At 40.6% G+C, this 23381-nt stretch overlaps 1 protein-coding gene and 1 long non-coding RNA gene across 4 annotated transcripts; one reads left to right on the forward strand and one right to left on the reverse strand.

Annotated features, from left to right (window-relative positions):
• Window positions 1-3: 3 nt before the first annotated feature.
• Window positions 4-10826, reverse strand: SRSF12 (serine and arginine rich splicing factor 12). 2 transcript variants are annotated; one of them, XM_072408628.1, is made up of 5 exons: window positions 10646-10826; window positions 7465-7569; window positions 5950-6053; window positions 5098-5221; window positions 4-1130 (listed from the first exon to the last, which is right to left on the reverse strand). In XM_072408628.1, exons 1-5 carry the CDS (start codon window positions 10708-10710, stop codon window positions 797-799), a joined length of 732 nt encoding a protein of 243 aa, XP_072264729.1. In that variant the 5' UTR covers window positions 10711-10826; the 3' UTR covers window positions 4-796. The 2 variants fall into 2 exon arrangements, with proteins under 2 accessions (XP_072264729.1, XP_072264730.1); XM_072408629.1 differs by lacking the exon at window positions 7465-7569 and adding an exon at window positions 7049-7381 and having other exon boundaries at window positions 10646-10802.
• Window positions 10827-10983: 157 nt separating this feature from the next.
• Window positions 10984-22685, forward strand: LOC140328786 (uncharacterized). 2 transcript variants are annotated; one of them, XR_011920352.1, is made up of 3 exons: window positions 10984-13942; window positions 14000-17138; window positions 21652-22685. It is a non-coding gene; the product is annotated as an uncharacterized lncRNA (long non-coding RNA). The 2 variants fall into 2 exon arrangements; XR_011920351.1 differs by having other exon boundaries at window positions 10984-17138.
• Window positions 22686-23381: the final 696 nt, after the last annotated feature.

A 23381-nucleotide genomic window follows, 5' to 3' on the forward strand; every position in this document is an offset into this window, starting at 1 on the left:
GCAATAGGTGCACTATTTATTAAAAATGCTACACAAAAAAGTTGGGACAAAAAGTGAAAAACACAGAAATTGGACAATATAAATTTGCTAAACATGTATGTGTATATATATATTTATATATAAAATAAAACATGCATACATCTGCTAATCTATCAAAGATGTTTTATAACAAAAAAATTGTACATAGATATGACCGTTTACACACCTTAAATGTTTAGGAACTTCTAAAGATGAAAATATGCAATCATGTAAACACTCTGTTATAGACATTGTCTGTTGGTTTATCAAAAGGGTATTCTGTTACATACAATATAAAGAGAATCAGACCAAAGTGAAATCTGTGGCCTTCTAAAACAATGTCAAAATATAGATTGCACACCCTACATGTACCATATGAATATTTTTTTTAAAGTAGGAAAGAAACAAACAAGTCAGGGTTGAATCTGCTGCAGCATCCTAAAGTCGGGCTGCAATGCAGATAAAACTCTGCACAGATCAAACTTTATCCTTTCTTGAAATCATTTTAGAGGGGATTCTAAATGTAGAAGTCATTTATAAAAAAGTTTGCAATCAAGGGTTATTCTGATATAACAGAAGAGGGAAAAACACACACAATTGAGGCAATATGAATACTGCTTTAGTTTAAAAGAAAATCTTCCACTCTTTCTTGAAGTTGTGTTTATCTAGAGTATTGAGAATTTTCTTCTCGGGAAGTTTTCATGAGAAGACAAAAAATATGCAAATCATTTAAATGCTTTGCCTGTTCTGCTTGTGGCAAGTTGCTTAGGTGAAGACATTAATCTTCATCAGAACCAGATTGTCGGCTGCTCTTTCCTCTGTATCCCCGTGACCTAGATCTTGAACGGGAGCGTTGGGTTACATTCCTATGCGAGTTAGAATTGGAGTGTCTATGACGGGGAGACTTTGAACGAGATTTTGCAGAACCAGAATGTCGTTGGCCAGATCGCGATTTTGATCCAGACTGCTTTGGTGGAGAGCCAGATGGTGATTTCTCTGCTGATCTAGACCGTCCTCTTGAGATAGAATGTCTTTGGGGTGATCGTGAACGTCTTACAGGCGACTTGGAACGGGATTTTGAATGGCTATATGAATGCCTTCTGTGCTTTGCCCTAAAGAGTAAAACAACAACACAACTTTTAGTATATTGTGGTTTGGTATTCACATGTTTAGCTTTCTAGTTTCCCGTGTTTGCTGGGTGTTTAGGCCGTCTAGGGGAAATCTCTGTAATTAGATATCGGTACACCTGCTGCAGCCAATACTTTAGAACCCCCATTTACCTCTCCAGTTAAATGGTTTTATGTTACAGTAAATATATGAGGAACACAAAGATGAATATGGGTTGGAACACCATACAAAAAAGTGGGTTGGCACAGAAGTAGGAAAGATCTCTGGAGGTAGGTTCATCCAGTCAGGACAACTAAAAACTGAGCTTGGGTAAAATAAAGTTACAGTTCAGTCATCCTATAGAGATATTTTTTTTGTACTGAGCTCCGAGAATAGGCAATTACCCTCAAGACTGGGTTTTAAAAAAGTAATAAACACTTTGGGCTTTGAACATGCAGCTTTATAAAATGGAGCAGTCACAAACGATAGCCAATGCCAGCCAAGTATGCTGTTAATTGGGATTTAAATATTATTGTATATACAGCCTATTTACTTGAACCAATCAATAAACTACATGCGACTGCAACATGCTGTACCTTGTTAGTACATTTTCTTTGTCCTAAATAACCCTTTTATAATTAACAAAATGCTTCATTCCCTGGATCTGCATCCACTTGTTATACTAAATAGAATATTGCATTAATACCTTATAGTATAGCTAACTAAGGTATGCTCAATAAAATTGATACTATTAATTGAAGGTTGACTTATTTAAAATCCCCCTTAGAAATTATTTTTTTACCCTCACACCCTATAGAACTAACAATAAGACCTGCGTTGAGTATAGTCGAGAAAGAAAGTTCACACCTTTGAAGGACGTACCAATATACAAGTAGCCAAACATATTAAAGGTATTAACTATCCTATGCTGGAAATTGATCATCTTTACTATACTTTTTAAATATTTTTTAACCATAGTTCTCCCCAGAGTTTTTTAGCCGGTTGCTCCGCCCAGCTGATTTGAATACCCCGCCCAGCTCTCGGCAGCTCTCATCCTCGGATCTCAGTGAGGCTGCTCTGTGCCATCTGTTCAGAGGATTGCTGCTATGAGAGGTGAGCACACACACTTCAGCCTTCATGTAAAGGAGACACAGGCAGCCCTGCCCCCATTGCATATCCACCTCTAGCTCTGCATGTGAATTCTGCATCCTCACAGCTGTGTGTACAAACCTCCATATCTCATAATATGTATGTCACAATGACCTGTAATTTTCAGGGTGTACAGGGGACCCTCATAGATACTGGGTATTACAATTCCAGCCCCCCAGCTTTAAAGAATTTCAAGGTATGGGGGTCACAAATGTAAAAAGTTATGAAAATTGAACTTTGGGGTTGCTGTGAAAGTGCAACTAGGAGTCCTAAATTGAAAGTGCAAATTGAGGAGCCACTAACATAGCAAGGAGCATTGGGGTGGAGCCCCTAAATATATACCTACCTGTCACAAATCTATACCTATAAAACTACTGTCTGCTTCTCTTCTTTGTACACCAATTTCTGAGGTGGGGGGGTACAAAACTGAAAATATGGGTGCAAGTGGCGGGCACATTCTCCCCCTGCAACCTCATTACTACAGCATCATTAGAACATAAAACACTCTGCCCATTAAGATAGGTCTCCCCCTGCCCTGTTACACATTCCTGTCCACTTAACTAACATTCTGAACTTCAATTGGGGAATGGGGAGGTGTAAGAAACCAAAAATATAGGTACAGGTGGGGAACATCTGTGACTAATATCCCCTAAAACTTCATCACTGTGGCATCATTAGAAAATGAACTTTGCCCACTAAATTTTATTGAGGTTCAGGTACCGGAAGGTTACAGTCATGTGTAACAAGGAAGTGCATTTTGATGGACAGTTTTTTTTTTTTTTTAATGTTGTAATGATGCCATGGTGATGAAAGGTGATCGCCACACGTGTCTCCCACTTCCACCTATATTTTGGTTTCCCTGCACCTCCTAATTCTGGAGAAATTGGGGTTTGAGGTAAGATGCAGACAGATATGTGTAACAGAGCAGGCAGCACATTTTGCTAGGTAGAGAATTATGTTCTCATAATGCCATAGTAATTACATTTTAGAAAGGTCACATATCACATGTTACATATACATTTGTGTCACATATCCCAAGAGGCCCTGCACTGCTCCTTGTGTGCATGCACCTTCAGAGGCTTTCTTGTAATGTAAAAACAAAGTGTTAAATCTAATGCATGCGCAGTACAAGGCAGCATTGGACGTACAAGTGAGCATTAGAGAGAAGGTGGAAGCTGGGCCAGCATGGGCCTGCTGGGCTAATTTTGTAAGAGAATCAAGTGAAAAAAAATGTTTTCACAAAAGTTCACTTTAACTAAATATAGACACAGGAGCACATCTGAAGTAAGGCTGAATTCACACTGGCAGTAAGGTTACATTTGTCCATTCCTCACACCAGAAACCACTGCTGCTTAAAAAACTTCTAGCTCTGAAAAAGCCCAGCACTTACCGCCTGTTACCAATCCTAGGCGCCCAGCACTTACCTCCTGTTAACAATCCTAGCAGCCCAGCACTTACCACCTGTTACCAATCCTAGGTGCCCAGCACTTACCACCTGTTACCAATCCTAGATGCCCAGCACTTACCACCTGTTACCAATCCTAGGGGCCTAGCACTTACCACCTGTTACCAATCCTAGATGCCCAGCACTTACCACCTGTTACCAATCCTAGGGGCCTAGCAGTTGCCAAAGTCACTCAGAAGAGTAAATGTTCTTTGCTGCTAATATGAGCTAAGCCTAACTAGTTACACCACATTCATTATACTATTACACTACTACAAAGGAATACACTCTTAAAACTTAGAACACTAGTAAGTTGGGTCACAATACATGGCATAGAACAGTTGTGGCAAAATACATAGAATATAAAAATTAGATATACTAACGGGGCAGGCATTACAAAGTTGTAACAAATAATTAGGAGAAGGTAGAACACTGAAACAATAAGAGGTTACTGGCTACCCATGGCATAAACAACTGGGAGCACTAAATTTGCCGTGTTTTGCCACACCCCTTTTTTACCACCCGGCTGAAAAATATTTCTGGGGAGAACACTGATAACTATTTTCTTTTATACATCTCTATCAACTAATACCCAGTCAACTAATATAACCATTACCACTGAACACAATTTCAATTGACCACAGTCTTCAAAGTAATTTTACCTATATATGTAATGTCAATCTCTATATACCTTTACCCATAACATAAATTGACATTGTTCATTTCTCTTACCACCAGAATACTTTTTCTTGAGGTATCTAAATGTGGACATTTCCTCGATACCTCCTTTGATTTTAGCCAATCACAATCTGTAAGTAGTTTGTTACTATTGTGTGACCCTTATATAATTGATGTGCTTTCACTTTGATTGTTTAATATACAAAAAACAATGGCACAGTGTATGTATATGATTTTTATTTGTTTCTCTTGTGTTATTAGCTTTTGTATTAGTCTCCTATGTTTCTGATTCCATCAATCCAGAGTAAGCCTTTCTGGCGAAACAAGTCTGAAATTTTGAGATAATCTAGATATCTAATCACCACTCACAAGTGGAGACTATGTAACTTGTGTTAACATAATTGCCTATGATTTATGTACTGTATAGTGCAGTTGGTCTATGTTAATATTAGGACCACTACAAACTTTGTTTAATAAACCTTTGTACTTTTATTACTTACTTTTTACTATACTTTTTTTATTTTGCCCTAAAGCCTATTCTGCTCTTTCTCCTTCCTTTTCTATTTAAACAATAACCTTAATCCTTAGCTTTCTAAAGCAAACTATCAGACCAGAAAAGCCAGAGTAATAAAACAAAAATATAGAAAACTGGATATCTGTAGTACTTCTATTGAAAGCCAGGGTCTGTCATGTTGCCTTACCTTCTCTTGCTGCGGTCCCAAGAGGAGCTTCGACTGCGTGTACGTCTTCTACTGTGGCTTCTAGACCTCCGGCGATCAGATGGGGAAGAAGCATGTCTCTCCTTGGATTTCATTTGCACAGGAGCTAAATTTCAAAATTTTGGATGTATTAATTAGCTATGAACTTTAATATATTTATTCTACTATCCACTGAGCTAAGAGGATAATTTTACACTTTGCCTGTGTTGTTTTTTTTTTATAATGAGACAATGTGTTTCCAATTTTTAGGTAGGACATGAAGAAATGATAGTCATAATTAATAAACACAACACATCTATATATCAGTGGTAACAGTCCTTGTGCCATGAAGTCACTGAAAAACTGGATCAGCATCAAAATAAAAGGAAGTCTAAGAAAGGTGTGGGGGGGGTGTAACCGGGCAACGATATGCACAAATGTTTTAAATCCAAATATTTTACTGTTAGCTGCATTGATCATGCTACAATTACATGTGGATGTATAATTAATTCAGATGCAGCATTGCACACCTGCCCTCCAATATCCCATCAGCCTAATGTCTGTTGTGTGCTGGTGAGGAATACATCTATTCTGCCTGATAACTGTCATACTATGAACATCTTTACAGAGATTCACAATCCTAGAGGCTAAAAATATTTTGGGCTCTATAAAATATAAATATATAATTTCAGCTAACAAGCTGGTATGTATTGATGGGTGCTTTGTTGAAGTGCATTGCTGATTAAACCATAACTGCAGAAAAAAGAACCACGGTTAGAAGACAGGTACTATTAGAACTATCCACTGTAATAATAATCAGACCTGTAGACACCTACAGACACTGGAAGTACTTACTTTTCCGATCACCTTGAGCAAACTGTATCTCAATCTGTCGTCCACAAACCCATTTTCTGTTAAGATTATAAAGGGCATCTTCAGCATCGCGAACATCTTCAAACCTGGCTGTCTGTTAAGGAGACTTTGCAGTGTACTGTATGTAACCGCTTTATAAACCATAACTGTAAAAAGGTGCAACCCAAGCTAGCTAAAAGAGTTCCAATTATTTACAAAAGTTTTTTTTAAAAGTCTGTTTAAAGCAGCAGTGATTACAAACATTAGAGGTCTTTTAAGTGAATTTTATAGATATATCTCACTGTACAGATATTGGTCCTACAATGCCACAGATGCAAGAAGATGGTAGAGGTCTCCCAAACTTAGAACATGGAGCAGATTGTACAACATACCAAACACTGTAAAAAACAATGTTTTATTTTACCTTCACTCCAATATGCCAGTAAAGAACACTTTATAAAGATTAACTGGTCACCAATCTGAAGAGTTGTGCTTATGTATCAAATGGTATCAACATTTTGCTGAATGATTGACATAAGGAGGGTTCTTTCAAGTTCCCGGAAACTTTAAAAATGATTGCATGGTCAGACGTTCAGTCTCCATGTAGTTATATAAGCTTTTAAATTATAGTAAATATAACTGCATCAAGTTGTACTATGCCAATAAAAGTGAACTAAATAATTGTCAGTAAATACATGTGAAATGTTCAGACCATCCAAAATGAACATTTGGCCATTTGGTAAATGTTTGAGGTAGATCTGGTGGTAAGATATATTAGTTTGATCTGGTGTTAACATATATTAGTTTGAAGATGCCTACCCATCACATTGTTTACAAGGGTGTCTCCCTCAATCTGTTTTTCCTAAAATATATTAGCAGAATCAAAGCAAACCAGTATGAAAGAGTATGTATGTAACAACCTACAAGGTCAGCCCATATGTAGCAATGTTTCATGATCAATTGTAATGCTTTAAGTATCTTGCAGATTACCAGACCCTAGAAACTTGTAGTTACTGCTGCTTTAACTAGAATTTTCACAAAAATCTAATATCACATTTGGAATAAACTTTTACCAATTAGACACATTTGAGAATCAGGATACAAAAAGGAAACTTTTGTGGTTACCTCATTTGACTTGATCTTGAACTTTACTCTTTTGGGCTTGCAAGGTGAAGCTGGACAAGGATCAACCAAATCGAACTTTGCTTTGTACATAAAGGTAGGAAATTTGAACCCTCAGCTTGCAGAAGGCTGTGTCTTTAGTGCTTGGCAAGACCTTCCCTCTTCCAGCTTTCTTATCTGTTTCAACCCTCCCTCTTTATTCCTTGAAGCTGCAACTTCAAAGGTGTCTGTGGGCTTTACGCTTGGCTCTATCTAACCAGGCTCATTCAAACCTTGGGGTGCTTGCCAGCTACTGTGGACTGCTTTACATTTTCTGAGACAGAGAAATAAATACACATACAATTAGACGTAGGCACTGCATGCTCCTGAACATCAACACAGGCACATAAAGGATATTGAATATATGCAAATCCTCTGGGGCGACGATTGTAGTAGTCAAGAGGAATGTAAACGTCTACTATTGGGCCATACCGACCAAACTCACGACGCAAATCCTCCGGCCTGAAGTGTGTAAGGCAGAGAGACAAGGTTGATATTGTTGTGCCAGTTTAACAAAACTACCTTGTGTTCTCTATATTCTGCACAATAACTTTAAAAAACAAAACAAAAAAAAAAACCAAAAACAAACAAACAAAAAAAAAAACCCCTTTAGTACAGTCTCTGATCTCTAAAGCAGTGGCTCTCAAACTCTTTGCCCAACATACCACATACCCCCTTAGAGTTTATCCTCAAGCTTAGGAATGTCTAATGATTTATAAATTCAGGTATATTTTTCATGCAAAGTAAAGTGCAACACAAGTGTTTTATGTTATTTACAAAGATCCCTCTACTACCACCTTCCCACCTGACAATGCCTACTTTTTCTAAAAAGATGGTGACATTTTTGTTCTGCTCAGGCATCATCTATCTAAAGTCACAATCTAAAGGAATTCCACCTCACATTTTCAAATCCCAGTGCCCAGCATCAGACCTGATGCAGTCTTCTAAAAAGAATTCAATAACTAAATCATGCATTTTATATTATTTGTGGGTTGGAATACATTTTCAAGAACACCATCCTCCATTCTCATTATGACAAGTTTACAAATGTTAATACCTAGGAAGCAGCACAATCCCCAATAGTGGAAGTGGTCCCTGTGTTGTCTTCACTGCCTAGTGCGATTTGTACAAACCTGTAGAAAACTACTACTCTGGCATTACAAATCTTAAACATTTTTATAGTTCAATTTAATATGGATTTTTGCACTTTAAATATGATACTTACCTACATGGTTAGGTTACATTCCAGCTGAAATGCAACACCTTATTTTAAACTGTGGCACAAGAGCTTTTCACCAACATTTGTTATGTAACCTATCCAATGTATGTGATGCCCAAGAAGGGGATGAACACTAAAATGCTGTAATGTTTGATTCAATGCTATAACGCTTGTGTTTGGATACCCTACCAAACAGTACTGTTCTTCAGCCTGTGTTTTCTTTGTAGGGTGCCCATACATCAGCCTGCACAGTGTATAATATATATCAGTGAGGGAGCAGTTTCCCACTGTAAAACCTGAAAAGGAAGCAACTTATTTAAAGACAGGTGTTTTTTTTGTTTTTTTTGCTATCCTGTTGCTGGCTTTTTATCCCCAGTAACAAGCTTGCAAGTGTGTTGCAGGCCTAATAGGGGCAAATAGGAACCATACATGTGAGAACAGCAAAGCTTGTAATAGAAAAACCTGGGTGAAGACTTTGTACAAAAAGAAAAAATTTATTATGAAGCTTGGTCATTTTTTTTATCCATTGTTGAGTATAGACCACCAAGGTATATTCCCCTAAGTAATGGTCCAACAATCCAAAGTTAGTCTGAATGATATGCAGTATTGAACTACATTTGCCGCCAACCTTGAATCCACAGACTGTCACAATCTAAGTGAGTGAGTGACAGCCCTGCTGCTTAAAAATAAATGATCAGAAAAGTTATATATTTAGAAAAACACACAAACCAAGTCATGGTTTACATAAGTGAATGGCTTCTATAAATATATAGATCCTGTCTGGTACCCATACAATCAGCAAAATGGGAAAGGATCAGGAGCCAGGCAGGACGTTTATTTTCTTCATACAATTTTCATATCACTGATCTTACCATCATGCAGAACTTTGCACAAAACTACAATATCATAACTTAAAAATAAAAACTTTTATGTCTGGAGTGGTAATGGCTGGGATTAATGGGGTTTCATACATAAATCGTAATATTTATGACACCAGCTGCTTCACTCACTCAACAGCTCAGGCAGGATGAACTGTACCCTTGCTGAAAGAAATGCTGCAGAATGGCACTTATCATATATCCACTGAAATAGTGGCTTCAAGAAGGCAGACGAGTACCGTATATTATACCCCTGTAAGATGATCCTATTCCTAGTGAGCGGTCATCTGCACCAGGCCAGTCACTCATTGACTTGAATAAAATATAAATCAAACAATCTACAAATGCAGTCATACAAAAGGAGAGGCCTCAGTTTATATGTATTGTTACCAAAACCAAAAGGTCAAGCTGTGTCTAAGGCAACTGCAATAGTAAATAGAAAGTGAATAATAATAATATTCACATACAGAGCCCCAAGCAATCTGAACTACATTACTATTCAATTCACACCTCCTGGGCACATTTGGGGAAACCATTTTCAGACAGCACATGGTTACATGGTTGCAATGATTACCAACCGATCCAGTGATTACATTTTGGTATCCTTGAAGTCTAAGAGCTGTATTTATAAAACAGGGAATCAGACATTGTGGGATTGTGGGAATCCTTCGGGTCCATGTCAAAGGCAGTAATTGATTCCCACTATGGAGACAGATTTCCTGTTTTATAAGTAGAGCCTTAAGTATCAAATAGCTTGCATTCTTTTCACAGAGAATGAGAGGGCTTGGAGGTCCAGCATCCTCTAAAACTGGAAAATAGCAGAGATTCTCCAGCAGGATGGATCACAACATTGGGGGACAGCTAGAATGTTATTACCCGATACAAATGTTAATGATTGTGTCAAGCAATGAAAATCTGTATGTGTCTGTAAAGCTAGAACGGGGTAAATACACAATATTATAGGTAAGATGATACATACAGATGTGAATATTTGGAGCTTTGATGAGGTCACTTTTATATTGGATGACAAACAGAGGTGATATATACCCAGCTTGTATGCAAATATTCCCTGCTGGATGGATGAGGGGTCAGATCCAGGGAGGGAGGCATACAAGTGGGTATATTTCACCGCTGTGAATCTATCACTGGCATATCCTTCTAGCATCATCCAAATACTGAACATTTCTACACCTTTCCCTGTCCACATTTCAGAATTCAGAAAAAAAGAAGGGCTGAGCCCTGGAAGTCCCACCCAGCTCCTCGCTATCATTGCTTTGTATTACCATCCTCCAGCTCTGTTTTTAGCTCCAGGCTTCTATGCCAGGAATGTGTAGGCCTTGGAATGGAGCCTGGCCTTCTAATCCTCCCTAGGTATACACTGCTCTGGGGGGGGGGGTGCTACACGCCCTATACAGACACACGGGAACCGACCTCAGCCTACCCGGTGGCATCGGCCACATTCCTGACGAAGAGAGAAGTGTTGGGCGGCCTGGAGTAGCGAGACATTCTGCAGTGAAGCTCCGTGGGACGACTAATGACGAACCCCCGCCTCTACAGACGGCCACCGGTGAAGCGTCGCCTTACGTCCTTATTAGGTGGGCAGGCGGAGGGCGCCAGATTGTCAGGGAGGAGGACGCTGATAGGATGGCGCTTCGCTGAATCCAGACAAGGGGGCAGAACCGGAAGCGGCTTGTCGGCTGTGATGTGACCTATCAGCTGCCGCTGAACGTTACTGATTGGAGCTGGAAGAAATGGTGGGGCTGTACGTGTTTGGCGCCTGCTGAGGGGGCTGCTTAGCCGAGGCTTTTATTATTGGAGACTGAGCCTGGCCATGTAGGCAGAACACAGGCAAAGCTTCTAATTGTGCCTCATAGGTGTACTCCGCGTACAAACAGGGCAGCAGCTGACCATTTATATTCATAAAGTAACAGAAGTTATCTCAAACAGTAGATTTCTTCGTACTGATAGAACCAAATGTGAGATGTCCAGGCCATCTCTGTAATCGAGCCAAATCCTAATCTAATTACTGGATTTTAGTTTGGCCCCATGTGTGACAAGCTCAGTTTATATCCAGATGATTTTTTATTTATCAACAATGAACATTCTGACATTCCTGTGGTGACGGATTGGTTTATCTGTTATAACATATTGGGATGCACTGGGAATAACACGTGAGAATTTGCCTATCACGTACAGGTATAGGCGTGCTATAGCTGTTCAAATGATAATTGGGTAATGTATTTTTACATGGGAACATTATAACAGTTGCAGCTACCACTATGCCTGTTGCCGCCTCAGCTGAATCACGCCCCCTGGTGGCATGCATGTTCCAGCAGCGGCAGGGCATGTCTGAGCAAGTTAGTGAGCTGAGGTCAGAAATAGTTATATAAGGCGAGATAGACCAAGGGCTTGTCTCTAGTGCGAAAACATCTCTTTGGATAGTACAGCTAGGCCATAGTGAGTCTGTTTTGAGCTAAAGGTGAGTAGACGCAGCTATGTTATTAAACCGGATAATGTTTGCTACATTTGTGGCAAATATACCCCGTGTGATCAACGCAAGAACCTAACCAAGAGGGTGAGATTTGCCTACAAATGTTACTTTGGATGTGAAATTGGAGATCAGGATAAAAGCTGGGCACCTCATAACTCTGCTGTCAGGTGTGTTACGTTGGCCTAACACAATGGTTGAATGGGAAAAGGAATAAAATGCCTTTTGCTGTGCCCATGATTTGGCGTAAGCCAAAAGACCATCACTTGGACTGCTACTTCTGTATGAGAAAAATTGCTGGGTTTTCTAAGAAGACTACGCCAAAAATAGTCTATCATGATTGTGAATCTGCTCTGAAGCCAGTGCCACATGATGCAGAGAATCCAATGCCAGTCCCTCCTACATCTGTTGATACTGACCGTGACATGTCAGATGACGAACAGGAGGATGATGTTGATGTTCATGAATGTTATAAACCCCAATTTGAAGAGGGTAAGCCACATTTTATAAGCCAATCAAATTTAGATGATTCAGTAAGTAACCTGTCTTCATCAAAAGAGAAGTTTGAACTGTTAGCCTCCACATTAAAGGAGTGGAATTTGCTACAAAAGGAATGACAACTTCTCACTTTCATAATGGTCACACAAAGTTACAAGGTGGAAAACAACATTTGCTTCTGTAGCGACGTGAGTGGTCTGATGATGAAGTTAGGTTGTGAATTGTACAGGATCATAGGGTGGGATCTTGGACGGAAGGTACATTTTCCCAATATTTGGAGCTGGTGAAACTGGTGTGTTAGGAAAGGAGTCACACACCAGGAGCTGCAACTGCCCAGTTGGAAGGGGGGAATCCCATAGAGGTGTGTCTGGTGTGCAAGAGGAGCGAGGAGTAGAATTGCAGGAAATACCCTGCAAACCAGCTTGGTGGGGAATCAAGCAAAGAAGTGGTGTTGCTGTTACATGGGAGACTGTTGATGCTGTGGCCTTATGGGAATCTACAGCGGCACAATCAAGGATGTTGTCCGATACTGTGCAGTGGCTAACAAAGGGGCAAGAAACCATGAGGGTTGCCTCTAGCTACCAGGCCATGAGGGCAGCCAGCCATTTCCTCCAAAAGTTGACACCAACAGATGATGTTGAAACCTTTCTATTAACGTTTGAGAGGACTGCTGAAAGGGAAGGGTGGCCCTGAGATAAATCGGCTGGCCTCATCACCCCTTGCTGGCTGGGGAGCCCCAAAAGACCTATAATGACCTTACCCCAAGGGACTCCTCAAATTATGACCGGCTCAAAACAGGGATCCTTGCCCTTCTGGGAGTTACTACTGCAGTCAGGGCGCAGCCGGTGTTTAATTGGAGATACCTCATCTAAAAGTTCACTGTCTTTCCAGCAGGAGTTCCAACCCCAAGACGTCACACCTCGGAGAGGAGACCCTGTACAGTGCTAGCGGTGTTCAGCCTACGCCCACATTAGGGCCCAATGTCCGCTGCAGGAGGAACCCATGCAGTGTGGAGGTTCGCGGAGGAGGTCCTTCTACACTCAAGGAGTGTGTACTGCTAGTCCCGAGACAGGCCCCAATAGTTTCAAATGCAGGGTGCAGATGAACCAGGTCCCGGCCAAAGCCCTGTTGGATTTAGGTAGCATGGTGACTCTAGTACATGCTAAAGTGGTTGGTGAGGCTACATCTCGGCGAAAACCTCTCTTTGTAATGTGTATACATGGTGATACTAAGACATACCCGACCGTGCCGGTCGAGATCAGCACGATCGGTGCTCACTTCATGAGGGTGCTAAGAAACCTGACATGTGAGGTGATATTGGGGCCAGACTTTCCTTTGTTTTGGAATGTGTGGGGGGAGAAATGGAAAATGCCTAATAAGTGGGTAGAGGAGGCTCTCTCTATCACTGGGCAGATAAAGATTCTGGTACAGCCCCACCAGGTGAAAAACATTGCTGGAGAAATTTCCCTAAAAGAAAAGTTGGGGGTTCATACTGATCCCACGCTTGGTCAGTCCTCTGAGGGGGGGCAGTGTTCCCATTCCAGTTTATGGCGGTAGATGATGGGGGGGAATCTTCCTCTAGCCTCATCGATCCCGATTTAAAAGAAGAGGGAATTTGGTACTGCCCAGTTGAGGGACCCTACTTTGGTGAATGTCAGAAACCAGATTACCATAGTGGATGGAGTGCCTCAAGAACCCGGGGCTGAGGAAAGATTTCCCTGTTTTGCGGTTAACAGAGACTTACTGTACCAGGTTACCAGAATCGAACAGTTGCTGGTACCCCAGCAGTATAAGGGGATGATTCTGGAGATGGCTCATAATGAGGTAATAGGGGTCACCTAGGGGCTGAAAAAATGAAAGCCCATATCAATAACCGTTTCTTCTGGCCAGGAATTTAAGGAAGAGGTTAAACGGTTTTGCGCTTCCTGGCCAATGTGCCAGCTAACAGCGCCAAAGGCACATTTCCATAACCCCTTGGTGCCAATACCCATAACTGAAATTCCCTTTGAGTGAATAGCTTTGCATATTGTGGGGCCCCTGTTAAAGTCAGCTAGGGGGCATCAATACATCCTAGTGATTCTAGATTATGCAACTCGCTGTCCAGAATCGATTCCTTTAAGAAAGACCTCGTCCAAGGCCAGTGCTCGGAAATTGTTTAACATGTTCACCTGGACAGGTTTTCCCCGGGAAATCCTCACAGACTAGTGTACTCCCTTTATGTCCAAAGTAATGACAGATGTATGCAAGCTATTGAACATTAAACATTTGCGAACCTCTGTCTACCACCTGCAGACAGATGGTTTGGTAGAGAGGTTTAATAAAACACTAAAATTAATGTTGAAAAGGGTTGTTCAAAAAGATGAGAAAAATTGGGACTGCCTATTCCCAGCCGTTCTCTTTGCCATTTGAGAAGTTCCACAGATTTTCCCCGCTTGAACTGGTACATGGGCGGCAGCGGCGAGCGAGTGTAGTATAGCTTGTTTCCCAGTTACAGGAACAGGTTGCCACGGTCATGCCCTTGGTCAAGGAACATCTCCCAAGTGCCCAAAAGACCCAAAGCCTAATGTACAATAGAGGGACCAAGCTAAGACAATTCCAGGTGGGGGACTGGGTAGCTGTGTTGATAACAACTGCTGAAAGAAAATTCCTGGCCAGGTGGCAGGGGCCTTTTGAAGTGGTTGAAAAAGAGAGAGAACGAGTTCCAGCCATGGCCAGTGCCAGGGGTGTGCTCCAAGTTGGGGTTAATAGTGTTAAAATAGCCCCTACCCTTTCTAAGTCTCAAAGTCAGCAGGTAAAAGAATTCCTCCAGAGAAATAAAACAAAGTTTTCGGGATTACCCGGGCTCACCAATCTGATAGAACATATAATGACAGAAAAAAATGCATTCAGGAGGCCTGGAGGAAAACTGTGTCCAAGGAGATAACAAGGATGTTAGAATTTGGGGTCATTGAGAAATCACAGTGAGTTGTCATGTCTCATCGTGTTGGTGCCGAAGCCTAACAGGACCCTGCGATTTTGCAATGACTTCCGGAAGTTAAATGAGTTATCGAGGTTTGATGGGTATCCAATGCCCTGAGTGTATGAGATAATAGAGAGATTAGGCCCTGCGCGCTTTATCACCATGCTGGATTTGACCAAGGGGTATTGGCAGATACCTTTGACCAAAGAGGCCCAGGTGAAAACGGCTTTCTCCATGCCAGACAGTCACTTCTGGTATAAAAGGATGCCATTCGGCTTGCAGACTGCCCTGGCCAAATTCCAACAGACAAGCTGTTACCCCCCCCCCATCAGGCATATGCATTGGTCTATCTCGATGCTATCGTAATTTTCAGCAAAGACTGGAAGACCCACCTGCCGAAGGTCCAGGCGGTACTGGATAATCTCGAAAAGGTAGGGTTCATGGTAAACCCTGAAAAATGTGCAGTTGGTTTTGAGGAGGCAAAGTACCTAGGATACATTGTGGGTAGGGGATTGGTGAAACCTCAGGTGAAGAAGGCGGAAGCAATTCAGAACTGACCCCGTCCCCTAACCAAGAAACAGGTTTGAGCCTATTTAGAGATCGTCGGCTACTACCAATGATTCGTTACCAATTTTTCAACCATAGCAACCCCCCTTTCTGATCTGACCAAAGGCCGCAAGTCAGTAATGATTAAATGGAATGAGAATGCAGAAAAAGTGTTCCTGGATCTTTAAATGGCACTGTGCCGACGTGCCTGTGCCTGTTTTGGTGTCGCCCAATCTTTTACAAAAATTTGTGGTTCATACGTAGGATTGGAGACGGTTCTGTCCCAAGTTATTAATGGAGAGGATCATCCCGTAGTTTTTCTAAGCAGTAAACTGACGGGCTGAAAAAAATTACACGGTAGTAGAGCGGTAGTGCCTGGCGATCAAGTTGGCACTAGACTCTCTCCGCTATTACCTGTTAGGGAGAAAATTCAGATTGATTTCTGACCACGCTCCTCTAGCTTGGATAAGGATGATGACAGGATGATGGACAGGATCGCAGGGTGGGATCTTGGACAGAAGGTACATTTCCCCCATATATGGAGCTGGTCCCTTTAAACTGCTGTGCTGAGAATGGAGTCACACACCAGGAGTTGCACCTGCCCAGCAGGAATGGGGGGATCCCATAAAGGCTTAGGTGTGCAAAAGGGAGGGAGGAGTAGAATTACAGGAAGTAGCCTGCAAACCAGTTTGGTGGGGAATCAAGTGGTGTTGCTGTTACATGGGAGGCTGTTGATGCTGATTTGATTTCATTTTATTTATCGACTGTGGGAACCCCAGGCTGGGGATTGGGGAAGATACTTGTCTTGGACTCATCCTTATCGTGGGTACGTTCTGATGGACTATGGAAAATTACCAAACTAGGCTGAAGTAAGCCATTTTCTGTTTTGTTTATACCCGGCTGGGTTGCTGAAAAAAAAGCTGTTTTCTTCTGTAGTTATCCCAATAAAGTCTTGTATCTGTTACACCCTTTTGGTGGTAAGTGTGCTGGCTGTGGTCTGAGCTAATCCCCAGAGTTTACAGAATACATACCAGAGCAGTGGATATTGTTCATAGACTCGAGCAAAGCAAGTTTGAAAGCTGTATTGCTGCATAAATGTAACAAAAACCTTCTGTTCCTCTTGCTTAGAGATCATTTTTAAATTGATTAACTATTCAGAACACAAATGGACCGTTTGTGGTGACCTGAAGATGGTGGCATTCCTTCTTGACCTGTAATTGGGATTTACAAAATACAGTATATGTGCTTTCTGTGCCTGTGGAACAGACGTGATGACCACAACCAGGACATTTCTGTTATGGAAACGATATCAAGGCCGGTGCAAACCCAACATGATGGGGGACTACTGCTGGTTTCTGCAACGGAAAACCGCGGAGAGACACAGACGCAAAAGCAAGTGCCTGAAACATTTCTGTTTACATATGTGTTGAACAAGGACTCAAGGTGAATTATGTGTAATTGTATATGTTGTTGCAACATAAAACTATGTTTTTGTAATGTCATTGAGCTATGAGGCAAAAGTTAGTTTTGTATAGAGATTACATAGTAATTGTGAAACGAAAGAATGCAGCTAATTGTGTCTATACGCGTAATTAACTTAAGATCTTGACGTCCTAGGCAGAATCAGATTCAGATTTAGATTCAGTGCACTTAATTTAGTATGACACATAGATTAGACCAAGTAGCAGACAATATTTTTTTTTTGTGATGCAGTGTTATCAATAAACACGATTTATATAGCGCCAACATATTACGCAGCGCTGTACCTAAAATAGCGGTTGCAAATGACAGACAAATACAGACAGTGACACAAGAACAGGAGAGGACCCTGCCCCAAAGAGATAACAATCTAGGAGGTGGGGGAAGTAACAGTTATGGAAGGTAGTGATGGGAAGTAGTGAGGGTTTCAAAAGATAGAAGAAGATAGGTAGGCAAGTTTGAAAAAATGGGTTTGAGTGCTCTGTCAAAACCGAGAAGCAGTTGGATTAAATTTGGCCAATTACCCCTCCACATATGTTCTTATGTGTAACCTTCAGACACCTGATCTATGCCAAAATTTGGGAATAATTCCGTCCAAAACAAGGAATGTTCACAATATTTATTGGAAGTTAGGGCGGAAATTTCCTTTACATTTAGTGATGACAAGCCCTCAGTCCGTCCACAAACCCATCCTAGAGAGTCCCACACTGGCTCCACTTCCCTCTTCTTCCCAAAGCTCGCAATTTCTCCAGCACTGCCATCTTCTTTCTTCCTGCTGTTCTCATGTCAGCTTTTGGATGTTGGGGGGTTTTCTCACATCCCTGGCTTTAAGTCTTTTCACAGCATTAATTCACTAATTGGCCTAAGGTCAGGACTTTTGATTTTTGCCACAACATCCCCTTCATTCTTCTAATTTTGAAGGTTCACAAGCACTACTGTAAATCCTTCTCCATACAATCAGACTCAAAATCTCTCCCCATTTGTAATAACAAGACCCTCCCAACCCAGACATAAACTATCCACCTATACCTAATGACCTAGAAAGACTGACTTGACCTTCCTGATTTCAACTTATAATATTTTTAGAGCAGCTATGACATTTTGCTTTCTAATTCACTGATGAAGATCCACCTCTCCTCGAAGTAAAACATTTCTCCATTCTTCAATCACCTCCTAATATTAGTGAAATCAAACAAACCTTTTACCGCTCCATAAAGTAGTCATTACAACCTGGAAAGCTAACAGATTGCAAGCTAATTCTCTGTGAACTATTTGGTGTTTATTCATTAAATTTCTAGACAAGTGGTCGCCAACCTTTTCAGTCACAAGGACCACTAAAATTCCGGCTTCAGACCGCGTATGCGCAGGGAACCGGGTGTCATTTAAAAAGGGAGAAACCACCCCCCTAAGTGACCACATGATGCTATAACCCCGCCCACTTTCCCATCGCAGATCTTAGCCTGCGATGGGAGACTGGGCGGGTTGTGTCAAGGGACACAGCCTGCCACTTCCCCGAGCCTGGGATTTGTACGGGGGATGTGGTCCCGTGGCTCTGGCCAGCGCGTTTTCCCCGAAGTGTCCCTTTTTTTACCCCGCAGGGGGGGCACCGGCCAGAGCCGCAAACCACCAAAATTCTCCCGCAGACCACCGGTTGGCTACTGCTGTTCTAGACTATTATGAAAACACTGTCTCTCATTATCTGTGTGTTTAGTCACATTTAATCATATTATTGCCCCTCGGAATAAGTATTATTATTATTATTATTATTATTATTAATAATAATAATAAAAAACAGGATTTATATGGAGCCAACATATTACGCAGTGTTGTACATAGTATAGGAGTTGCAAATGACAGACAGATACAGACAGTGACAGTGAAGGAGAGGACCCTGCCCCAAAGAGCTTGCAATTTAGGAGGTGGGGCAAGTAACACACAATAGGAGGGGATATATGGAGTGGTGGGAAGTAGTGAGGGTTTCAAAAGACAGAAGAAAACGGGTAGGCCAGTTTGGAGAAATGGGTTTTGAGTGCTCTTTTAAATGAGCAGAAAGTAGGAGCATTTCGAATATGACGAGGAATTGTAATACAAGGATACTGTAATTGTCATGGTTCTAGCCCACCTGCGTTCCCACTTTTGCTGAGCTTTTTGTCGAACTACAGCACCCCCACCTCCTTCTGATGCTTGGCGATTGGTTAGGAAAATATATTTTAGTTAAGTAAATTCCGGTAAGGTCTCTTCAACTGTACTCATTAAATATTTATAAAGTTTCATTAAATGATCACTGCAAGTACCGTAGAAGCAGCAAACATGCAAGTAAGTTAGTTGTAGTGCAACTATTTTGACCATTTATTTCATTGTCTAATATTCCAGGCCTATATAAAGTCTTGATGACAAAATATACAGCAGTATCAAGGCTGAATGGCTAATCCTTTTTTTATGCAGTAAAGACTGGGATGAGGTTTGCATCTGCCATAGTCATAGGATAGGATGTCATCCAGTTTTCATCTATTTCTCATTTTTTCTCATTTTTCATCACAGGTTACTTTCCCATAACTCTGGTACAAGCCATGGTTGTTGCTACTTCTAATCTGTTTATTGGACATATCAGATAAAGTATGGCCATCGTATATAGAACCACATTTCAGGCAGGGCATATAACACTGGTTAGTATGTCAGGGTAGTATAGAAAACATATCTCTGCTTAAAATTAGTAAAATAAGCAAAATTCTAAATTCTTTGATTGGTCAATAGTAAAACCCAATATGATTCTCTTGCTTCACCATTCCCAGTTGTCTTAGTCTAGGGAGCCTTTCTTACCCTTTATTCTGAAAACAGACTACTTCATTCAAAACAGGAATGTTTGAAGGACTTAGCTTTTCATAGGAGCGACACACTTTGTGACATTAGTAATCACCAAATTAAGTACACGAGCATAGCACTATGCGTACACAGTACAGAAGTTCACATAAATCATTGGGGGTCCCCAGAAGTGTTGGTGTTCGAATTCGGGTTGTCCTTATATTCGACCTGAATATGGCTGTTCGAATTTGGATAGACCCGACCTGAAAAACACGGGATTGGACTGCAAAAATTTGGGGAATTAAAATTAATCTTAAATGAATTTAATTTGTGTGTTTTTTTTTAACTCGTTTTTTTTATTTTTTACAGGTTATCCTACAATGACATTATGAATCATAATGTCATTGTGGGATTCCCGGACCGTGGGAACTTTGCGGTTACAGCTAATTGGAAGCACGTGCCTTCAATTGGCTGTAACCACAGGCAATACCAGGGCAATAGAGGTTGAATGGAGATATTGTTAGCGGCTGTTTAGCCCCCAGTCAGAGTCTGCAATAATAAACCCCACATCTCATGTTGACAGAGGCTGCAATAATAGGCCCCAGCTGCGTAACATTGTGATATGGACTATATGATTTTATATTAGAAGGAATCATTATATATACTAAATACAAGGCTTTTGCCTCATACCAAGAAATAACCTTTTCACCTACATCTTATGTTTTTCCACATTGTCTCAAAGGATGTGACCTCTGGACTAATCTGAACATACAGTACATTAGGCTTGCCCATAGTTCTATCAGATGCACAAATATCCTAATTCTCTTTTTTATAGTTTAAAACTCATGATAGTGACAATTGTTTATTGACATTTACTTAGACATTATTATTTATGTAAATACGTTCATAGAGAAAAGGTTAACGGTTTTTATACTGTGCTAAATGTATACATTTGATTAGTTAGTTACTTACTTTGATTAGTTAATTGTAACATGCAATGTCAAGATCAAGGTGCAGCCCAGGCATAGGCTAATTACAGTGTATAAGGTAGGTGCTACTTTGTGTCTCAGTATAACCCCAGCCTGCACACACAGCCTGCAATTGATCTCCTCCACAGCTCCCAGCTTTTTATAGTTGAGCAAGAGCAGGTTGGCCATGGGCAGACTGCAGGCAGCAGATGTCAATGACTGTTACATTACTTAGTTATGCTGTGTTGGCCCACATGACATTATGTCATCGCAGACACATGCTCATACTGTGACATTGCTGGCTGGGGTTGGGAAGCTCATGCACAGCCCAGGCAACCTAATTATACTACAGTTTTACTACTACCGTTTAGGATCAGTGCTTAATAAAGGGGTGTGTAGCAGGATCCTCCAGTGGGTCAGTTCGGGCCTGCTGGGGGGGAAAGGGCTACCTAAACAGGATCTGACTTGCCGCAGCTTCCGATGCACACTGTGAGAAGTTGGCTAGGTGCGGTAAAATCAAAGTAAGCAATTTTAATTTATTATTAGCAGCCAGTTTTTTTTATAGCACCAACATTTTTTGAAGCGCTTTACAAAGTCCATTTACATATCACCAACTGTCCCTCTCACAATGATATCTCATTGATGTAGTTTAAGGACAATTTCTGAGGAAAAGCCAAATACCCTAACTTCATGGGTTTTTTTTTTAGGATGTGGGAGGAAACCCAGACAGACACAGGGAGAACATACAAACTCCTGGCAAGCATACAAACCTGTGACCTAGTGCTGCAAAGGCCAGAGTGCTAACCACGGAGCCAAAAGTTAAACTTAAACATCTTGAAAAAAAAGGGTTTATATTGAATTTTTTAGCATGTGGCCTTGCAGAATATTTTGAGCATTTGGCCTTATTATGCGGATATTTGATATTGTCTTCATGTTAATTGCATTAATTGTAAGTAATGTGTAACACAGGGTTTTATGACCTCCTACCTAAATGTCAGTACTACACCTGACTATGCCATCAACCATCTTTATTCCAAGGTAATTATTGTTATTAGTATTATTAATAAACTGATTTATATAGTGCCAACATATTACGCAGCGCTATACATTAAATAGGGGTATTTGTTGTTGTTAGAATAATAACTTGCTGTGGCACAACAAATAGGCAGTCTTCACTGTACTTTCCACAGGGATGAAGCCTGAACTAACAAAACTTTATTTCTTTAACAACACATCAACATACACAGAACACTGCCATCTAGTGTATAAAACTTGCATTATACTTAGAACATCAACATCAAGTTGTAGAATTCAAACCTGAATTCTAACAGTTGTAATGTTTATTCAGGCAATATTTCAACTCAGCAACTACTTGTTGGACCACGATGGTGGTCCAGTGATGACACAGTAATGTAAATCCTAACGGTATTCCTTAGGTAGGTTCTAATTTTCTAGGATTTCAGGACATTTTCTATCTTGCAGAAAAAGTAAGGGTGTAGATTGGCTAACTCACATATGTATCTGATGATTTCACTTGCATGCATGCAGTTATTTTTACTGTCTAGATTGTATGTCAGTACACATATTTTGAAATCCATTTGACTTATTCAGCTCTTGTTTACTTTCTTAGAGTACCCTTCTGTTCTGGGTATTTTGGATATCAGGTGTCTGCTTGTTTTGAGATCTTGTTCAAAGTTTATGATTTATAGTTGTTAAATAAACAATCTTAAAACACACAAAATCTGGCATATCTCTGTGATGTTATAGAACACAAAAATATCTTATTGCTAGTGTGGAGACAATGACATATAAAGCATACAATCTTATTCTCAATGTTTCTCTGCCTGCAACCCATACTAATAAAACATCAACAATGCAATGTGTGCAGGAAATCTTGTACAAGGTTACTGGTATTTTTTGTGAATTTCTTTTTACCAACAGCTATGCCCCAGCTTCTCTTACAGTTACAGTAGGGATGTTAGAAACCCCAATCAGCAATTATAATCTCTCATTTTTAATTGTAGATGAATACTTGTCACCAGCAGAGGAATAAACCAGGAGGCTATACTTACCACAGTCACATGCATCCACATACATTGAGAGGCATATCTCGTAACATAAGAAGTTGATGAAGAAGGCCATCTCTGGGGACAAAAAATACATATAAACAATAAAAATTACAGAGCGGTCATCAAATTCCTTCACTTAAAGAGCTTAAACACTAAGGTAATCCAAAAAGAGGTGCAAGAAGTGTTAAAAGAAGATCCTCCTTCTTTTTCCACTGTCAAAAGATGGGTCGACGAGATCAAACAAGGTTGAAAAAGCTTTTGTGATAAAGAAAGGCCTGGAGCACCCAAAGTTGTCATAACCCAGGAAATGAGTTCACAATATTGTCCTCCAAGACAGAAGTCTGACCATCAGAAGCATTGCTAAGAAT

Source organism: Pyxicephalus adspersus, chromosome 4, assembly GCF_032062135.1.
Source record: "Pyxicephalus adspersus chromosome 4, UCB_Pads_2.0, whole genome shotgun sequence".
Classification (NCBI taxonomy): Eukaryota; Metazoa; Chordata; class Amphibia; order Anura; family Pyxicephalidae; genus Pyxicephalus; species Pyxicephalus adspersus.

Coding starts and splice junctions, on each gene's coding strand:
- SRSF12 (XM_072408628.1), bottom strand. CDS start 10,710: ATGTCTCGCTACTCCAGGCCGCCCAACACTTCTCTCTTCGTCAGGAAT. Junction 6,054..7,464: donor AGAGGATTTGCATATATTCA/ATATCCTTTATG, acceptor ACAGACAGCCAG/GTTTGAAGATGTTCGCGATG. Junction 1,131..5,097: donor TGGGACCGCAGCAAGAGAAG/GTAAGGCAACAT, acceptor TTTACTCTTTAG/GGCAAAGCACAGAAGGCATT.